The following is an 8,215-nucleotide window of genomic DNA, read 5'->3' as shown; positions in this document are numbered from 1 at the left end:
CTCTCTCTCTTTCTCTCTCTCTCTCAATTCCATTTTTTTTTGTTTCTCTGCAACTCGTCGGCAGCGATGACTGTCGACCCTGGATCAACTAGAAAAACAAGAGGAAGGAGGAGGTGATTACTTGCATTGCCGATCGGATTCTAGGTATGCTCTCTGAATTTTTTTCCTTCTTCTCTCTCTCTCTCTCTCACACACACTCTCTACCGCTCTCTCCCACTTGCTCAACTATGGTGGGGGAGGCGCACCGTGAGGGCTAGGGTGAGGATAACCTCACCCCCCCCCCCCCTCGATCGTGGGGGGTGAGATTTATCCTCATCTCTCATATCATTACGGGGAGGCAGTTCATCCAAATGAAAATTCGTCTTTTCCCTTCTTCTTTTTTCGACTTTATCCCCTTCGACGATTTCATCAGAGGGGTTTTTACATAGGTCGAGGGAAAACCCTTTCACTGATTGCACATTGACATGCTTCGTTTGGTAAAACCCATGAGGTTTTCCTTGCCCACTGGAGAGTACACCAGCTTTGATCTTGCGGCAAGGGATGCTCCTGGTAGGTTTCAAACTCATGACATCTTGTCAACTTGGTGACTTTCACAAGTCGCCCCCACCAGAGCTCTTGTAGGCTTCATTTTTCCAGCTCTATTTGGAATGAAGAGACTAAAATCGGACTAGTTGGTTTCAGTTTAGAGAGTTTTGAATGGATCTCTCTCTCTCTCTCTCTCTCTCTCTCTCTCTCTCTCTCACACACACACACACACACACACACACACACCTAAAATTACCCTTGCCAAGCATCTAATCTACAAAAGAATGTTTCCTAAGATGGGTGTTGGTGGATGACTTTGTTGCCTCAAACTGAAATTTTCATCATTTCTTCAGTAAGACAGACTTGATTGTTTCATAGTTCCTCATTCAAAGATGATCGAGCATAGGCAAGGAAATGACACATGACACCACGTCTGTGTCAAGTCCCTTGAGGTTAGTTTGACTGCTAGCACACTTAGCTGGTCATCGACTATAGAGAACAGTTTTCCTTGTCCAGTCATTCCCAAGTATAACGACCGATTGAATTTAAATCCTAGTTTTCGGATGAATTTTCCTTGTCCAGTCATTGTCACATTAGGCTTATTGCGCATACAAGTTGATTTTCAGAGGAAAAGTAGTGAGTTAATCACCTACAGTAGGAACACAATCAACCAACGAGGACATGCATTTTCTGCTAATCTAATCAATTCTATTGTACTTGACCGAAGTATCAAGCCTCACAAAGCCCTCAGTTTACTACAGGGACCTTGACTGTCAATCTAAATTTGCACAGTAGTTGATAGTTGAAAACTTGGCATAGTGTGATTTGCCAAACACAATTTACGATCCTGCTGGTTATGAATCCTTTTCAGCAGACCACAGATGGACGGATCAGGTGCAATCACATTGCACACTTTAGTGTGATGCTGCACTTGATCTGCCCTTTATTGTTTGTTGGGCTCCACAGCTGACAGGTTTTACCCCAGAGATGGAGGGCAGTCAGGTGCAGTGGCACACTCAGTGTGCGCAACGTGACAGAACCTGATCAGCCCTCTACACCTCCCACAGATCAGGTGATAGATCAGAGGGATGACATGAACCATCCTGCAGGTCCAGTGTGGCATGCTGGCTGCAATTTAGTCCCTTGCTCACGCTTATTCAACTCCCTCGGTGTTGGGCACATTTGGTACCTCTCATGAGATTCAAAATCTCAAATGACAGAATGAATCTCATTTGCACAATCAAACATCAGAAAATGAAAATGAGAAACTGAATAGAATTTGAAATCACATTTGGAGTGAATCTCATACAACATCAAATGGCAAGGTGGAATATGTGAATTGAAATCACGACTCCAAATCACATGAAATGCAACCAAACATGTGCAAATCCACATTGGAGTGATGTAAATTGGAAAATCTGCTACAAAATAGTACCCAGGTGCACGCCTCCTGCCATAAGGCCAAAACAATCGATAGACTTTCCTAGTAGACGGAGGAGGCACTCGAGGAGTTCTACATAACCAATACTGAAACAGGTACCACCGAGGTGATATCCAATGTGGTAAGCGGGATCCTGTGCCAAGCTGAAGGCCCAGGTTCCAATCCCTCTGCCACATGGGGCTTAAGAGATATCTGGTAGGGGTCTGCCTAACCCCAGCTTGCCTTTCAAAAAAATAAAAAATACAGGCCCATGGTCAATATGACGCCTTTGGGCCGGTACCAAGGAGGGCATCTGAGGAGTTTTACGCAGCCAGCCAACAACAAAACAGGGTCACGGCACCTCTCAGCATGTATCCAGGATGTCAGAACCATAATGGTGGTTTCTCCTTGAATAATTAAAAAAAAAATTCAAAAACATGACAAAAGAGGAGCGCCAAACAGCTGAGAACCAAAAAGATGGCCGAATTTGGAATGTAGAATATAGTGCAGTAACCAAACTTTGACTTAGCATACTCCCATCATGGTTATTTGCTTTATATAGCACAAACTTGGGGCTAGGAAATACAATAGGGCACAATCCAGGGCTCAATTTGCTAGTTATACAGAGCAAGAAAAAAAAGAGAGGAACCTGCCAACTCATGACAAAGGATTTCCCATAATCATTACAAGTTTGCAAGTCGAAGAATTCTGAAGGGATATTCTTTAATGATTCTCTGCAAGTTGGCTTCTCCTGGCTATCACATTTTGCATCTAGGGAATAACCATTCTACAGTCATGCTTCTTACGCCTGCACCTGTGATGACTCTTCTGCTCTGAAAATGCATTTACAGCAACATCTTCCATTTGATCTGCACAGCGAAGAGGAACATAAGCAAACAGCTCCATGAAGGCTTGAGCCCTCAATTTGTTCAGTGAAGGAGAAGCAACGGTACACAAACCACTTACTACGCACCAGAGAAAACATGAATAATGTTGTTAAGTACGTAGGTTGGTTTTGTCTCATCAATCCCATTTCGTAGTGAGCAAGATCAACTATGGGTAGTTTGCATGAACAGTTTGCAGCACAACCTATTATGTGGTTTTCTGTTTTACTCTGCTTCTTGTGTTGTCTTTTATTTATCATAAAATAGAAATGCCATCCTTTAACCAAGTGAAATGCATAAAAGTAGAATATGATTCAATTCCATCACGTGCTATTCAAGATTTTGGTATGAAGTTAAAAATACAAGAACATGGTAGCAACTTGCCAATTGAACTGTAGAGTTCAACATGTTTATGGAAAATATGCATGACAAAACGATCTTTAAGGGCCTGTTTGGATCCAAAGACCACTGGGGAACATGCAAAAAGGGAGGATATAGTTAGTTTTCCCCTCTTGTCTCCTATTAGTATCCAAGCCAAATGAGTTTATATACAGAAAAGGTGACTCATCCTGGTTGGTCTGGATATAAAAGGGGAACTCATTCTGGTTGGTCAGAAATGGGATTAGCCACACAATCTCACATGAACCAGCTTTTTCTGGCTACACTGTTCCAAATATAAAGCAATAAAAGAAACAGTGGAGGAAGGGGAGAAGAGGGGGGGGGGGGGGGGGGGGGGGGGGGTAGAGGGGGGAGAGAACCTGATCAGCTGGTGGGTCGCACCACATGGGACATGTGCCACTTATGTGGAGTGTTTTATATAAAACATTTCACCTAGTCCGCTCTCAGGGTAGGGGTTGTTGGGGTTTGCTTAGATATTCCCCCCCCCCCCCCCCCCCCAACACTTTCTCACAAATTATACGGTTATACCCCATGTTAAGACAAAAGTAAGAAATTTCACAAATCTTATCCAGAATCCTGCAAAATATACTAGCAAAGTTTTCCTTTTACTAACATACACATTGGATTTAGTCATTCACATTAATTTCATAGGCACAAACATTGTGAAGCAAATGAAGGCATGCCACAGCGAAGCCAACTTATTCCCCTTTTCTTTACTAAAACTACAGATCAAATGAATGCATAACTATTACCCGGATACTCCATTTTGGTTCCCATTCCATATCCCTCACAAAAATGGCCGTATTCCCATACCTACAGCCATATACATGTGACATAGATGCATAAAATGAGTGAAGTAATGTAGAAACCATGCAGTAATAGCAGCATCAGCAGCAATATACCATAAATAGAAAGTAAACAAGATTAGCAAGAGACGGGCAATCAGATAACCTATGAGAAGGATAAAAGACAGATGGAAAGAGAAGAGTAACCAGTACCATCCATGCATGATTGCCAATATTTACTCGATAGAACTACATGAAAGTAAAGAAATGACCTCATTTATGTTGCATAAAACACTATACATATCAAAGAAACTATTTATATGGCGTGAGATAGCTGGACCAGTAGACCCCTCTTATCGCTGTTGAGGGTTCGCAGATTTTAATTTCACCAGGGGAATCTCCGGGCTTCCATATAAAGATAAATTAATAACTGTTTAATTTAATGAATGTTAGATATTGTGTTGAACCTATGAACTTGGTCTACATGATTTTCAAATATGCTCAACTTTCAGATTATCTGTTGCATAAATTAATTCCAAAAAATCTGCAATCAAGGTAGTTTCCCACCAAAGATTAAGGTAACAGTGAAAATTACTTAATGTGTGCCATATTTCTTTAGAAAAACATTTTAAAGCTACATTGGACAGGCCAGCCAAAATGATGAACATGAGAAATATAATAGCATAAACAAATAATGTCTAATGCTACAAACAGAGAATGAGAAAATTGTTGATAAAACACAAAGAAGGTTGTTTGACCCAATGTTGTCAGTATCGGAATCTGACCTGTATCGTTTGGCCAACGATTCAGGTGAATCGACCGATACCGATTCTCAAGTGAATCATTCGGCCAAAAAATAATTAAAAAATATTACTTGTCAATCAGACCGTGACATGTGTGAAAGCCATTAAAATAATACAAAATTTTAATTTAAGCTGTTTTTTATATTTATTAAAAAATAGCCTATTCAAGTCAGTATCGTATCAATTTTCTGACAGATCCGATACTGACAACACTGGTTTGACCAATAAATTACAAATGATCAATTAGATCCCACACAAAAATATAAGTTCCAACAACCAGATTCTGACACCTTGACGAGTTACTTATAAACATCTTACATTTTTCATTTCAGTTCACCATTTTGAACATGTTCAATTAATAATTTGACATAAAAGGAAGAAAATCACAGAACACGTGAGGGAGAATCAGCTCCCAGCTTCTCGGTTCCACAAAAGGCAAAAGTAGTCGTTATTGGAGTTAGATAACGGAAACTTCATAACAATCCAGAGACACTGAATGAAAGGGTTTCTATAGATCCTAAAATCACAGCAAGTTTTAAATCCCAAAAATAGTGACAGATATAAGAAACCAACCCCATAATTCCAATCATCCACTTACGCATGCAATCCTAGTCACAACTTCCAAAATCAAATATATAACGAAGCCAGTATCACCAATGATAAGTAGCAAACACTCATCAGCCTAAAACCAAAAATTGCATCAAAGACTAACCAAAACCCTACATGACGATCAAACAACCGGAACTCTAATACACCATCAATTCAAAAACAAGCTCACCCTTCTCACCATAATATACCGTCAATTCAAAAAACAAGCGCATCTTTCTCACCAAAAACTAAACTAGAAACGACTAGCAAATAAGGAGAACAACACTAACAAAGGAAATTTACAAATCAATCGATACCTTCCACCTCCATCATCCCTGCGCCAGAATCGCCCCAAAACAACGCACGGGCATCTTCCTCCTCCTCGTCGAACTCATCTCCATACCCATACTCCACATCTCCCCTATACCCCGGCTCGCTCCCATACCCGGACTCATTGCTCTGCGGATCAATCACACCTTGAGACGGACAATTCGAAGAGCAAAAATTCTCCCCACCACCAAGGAGCTCCTTCCCCTCCCTCCTGTAAGAGCCCTTCGGCTCGTCCGAAACCCAATTGGCATCGCGATTGAAGAACAGCTCGCCGCTCGAATCGGTCCCGACCAAGACGTGGAAATCTGACGCAGAGGCGGCGGCGACCGCCGCCCAGCTCCGATCGCCGCTGCTGCGCCCGGACACGGACCGCGATCCCCGGCGCTTCCGCTTCCACGGGCGGCGGAAACCCAGCACCATCTTCTTCCCCTGCTGGTTGGGCTCGTTGTCCTCCATGAGAGTCAGGTTGGGGATCTCTAGGAACTCCATATGGGCCGAAATTGAAGGACGGGGGTTCATGGGTCGATCGGATAGGCACTGTTTCTTGGTGGGGAGGGCGAGAAACGCATTTGGGGCATCGGGTTTCTGCTTTCTCGTGGCGTTGGTGGAAGATTTGGGGTTCCGGGGATCGGAAGAGAGGAAGAAGGGCCTCCAACTACTGAGTTTCAGGGTGCAGGACTCCAAGGAATGGCGGGAGAAGGGCTTGTATGTCATGATGCCGAAGATGGTGATGACGATGAAGATGACGCAGATAAATTTCTTGTAGACATATTGAAGGGGTAGAGCTTCAAGGGAGGAAGAAAAAAAAAGACTAGGTAACAAGAAAAACAAGAGCTTTGCCTTTGTGAGTTGCCAAATAGGAAGCTACCAGGAGCAAGAGGGTGAGGGGGCGTTGAATAAATAAATAAATGAGTAGTTTTTTTTCCTTATACCGACTCACTTTTTACCTGATATATCTCTTCTCAAAGTTCTTAATAAAGACAAATTTTTTTTCAGACAATGCTCAAACGGGGATCGGTTGTGATTTACTGTTAAATTCAGTTACTTAATCCGAGTTAATATCTTAAAATGTTGAAAAATGTTTTTCATTGCTTTTATTTTTCCACTGAGCTCAGTTAGGGTAGTTATGTTAGTCTTTTATGTTTCAAAGGGAAATCATGTGTCTTTGTAGTTGCAGCTAACGGTTTGTTTTGATGAAACTTAACCAAAAGTTCTTATTTGACGATTTTCAGAAAAAGTTGGATTTATATTAGAAATTTCAGAAAAGATGATACTTGACATGGATTATCATTCCAAGGGTGGGTATTTATCAGGAAATTACCCTAAATAAATATCCGCAAGTGGGGGCCACGCGTCACGGGGGTAATGTCGCCTATTGTTTTTCATTTTTTAAGTTTTTTTTTATAAGTATCTAACATTTGAGATGGGATCTACGTAGTTTGTTCAGTGGGTATTGACTTTTAGAATGCCTGATTATAACACAAGCAGGTTTTTCAAAAGCTTCAAAAATCAGTAACCCACAATTAGAGCTGGGAAATCAGATGAGCTTCTCGTGGCTCCGCTCATGTTTGGCTTGTAAAGAGCTCGTTCGAACTCACGAAATAGGCTTCATGAATTCGATCATGAACCACCAATGTAAGCTTTGGATGGGCGCATCATTTATTAATAGTAAATATATTTTATATCTAGAATGAAGATAAATTGAAGTGTTTGGCCTGCAAGCAATAAGTTCAAAGTTCAAATCTTTTGCTTATAAGTTTTATTTTGTAAATGAGTTAGTTTGAGCTTGATTTAGTAGGTTTAGGGTTAAAATTTATTGTTTTTGGCTTTTATAAAAAATATACATTTCTTGTAAATAAGCATGCTCATGTTCATATGCTCTGCTCGGCTCGAGACAAGAAACAAGTCAAGCTTGAACACCTTCTGTTCGGTTTGTTTTGCTGGCTTACCAGCCCTATCCACAATGTACTACATTTTCTGTAATTCACGTATTTTTCATTGAAAAGACACAAATCTAAGAGCTGATATTTACCAAATGTACCACGTTGGACACATAGGAAGCGACCTGACATCAAGGATCATGACCAAATTTAGTCCACCGTGAATTTTGCGGTGAGAATTTTTTTTACACGGTATACACACATCGGTCATCATTTTATCCAATTAAAAGGAGTCACAGGTAGGTCGGTTTTGGTTAGGACCCAGGTGGAACCCCCGATTTCAGGTCTGGTATTGGGTCTGGACTCGGGTCTAATCGGACACACCATAAGAGAAATCATATGCAGACCCGATAAGAACTACATGAACCATACCCGGGTCATACTCAGTAAAGTAATATTTTTTATCATTTTTACAATGAAGAATTGAAGGTCTTAATGGAAACTTGGGCTGGGCCTGAGTCTGGTATAAAATTTCACAAACTATAACAGGCTTCATGTATTAATCGGACCTTTAAGTCCTGACCCAGGTCTTAATGGGGTC

General features: G+C 41.2%; 1 protein-coding gene across 1 annotated transcript; it reads right to left on the bottom strand.

Moving 5' to 3' along the window:
- Nucleotides 1-2,464: 2,464 nt before the first annotated feature.
- LOC149839284 (uncharacterized) lies at nt 2,465-6,593 on the bottom strand. The gene is made up of 2 exons (XM_090004068.1): nt 5,722-6,593; nt 2,465-2,814 (listed from the first exon to the last, which is right to left on the bottom strand). Exons 1-2 carry the CDS (start codon nt 6,446-6,448, stop codon nt 2,717-2,719), a joined length of 825 nt encoding a protein of 274 aa, XP_089860194.1. The 5' UTR covers nt 6,449-6,593; the 3' UTR covers nt 2,465-2,716.
- Between the last annotated feature and the right edge of the window lie 1,622 nt (nt 6,594-8,215).

Source organism: Nuphar pumila, chromosome 4, assembly GCF_984573655.1.
Source record: "Nuphar pumila chromosome 4, dmNupPumi1.hap1.1, whole genome shotgun sequence".
NCBI classification, from domain to species: Eukaryota; Viridiplantae; Streptophyta; class Magnoliopsida; order Nymphaeales; family Nymphaeaceae; genus Nuphar; species Nuphar pumila.
Note: the sequence above shows the minus strand (reverse complement) of the source record. Positions and strands in the feature narration are given on the sequence as shown.

Excerpts from the sequence above, each read along its gene's own strand:
- LOC149839284 (XM_090004068.1), bottom strand. The coding sequence starts at position 6,448 with ATGACATACAAGCCCTTCTCCCGCCATTCCTTGGAGTCCTGCACCCTG. Across the intron at positions 2,815-5,721 it reads AGGGATGATGGAGGTGGAAG|ATCAAATGGAAGATGTTGCT; the intron begins GTATCGATTGAT and ends TTCGCTGTGCAG.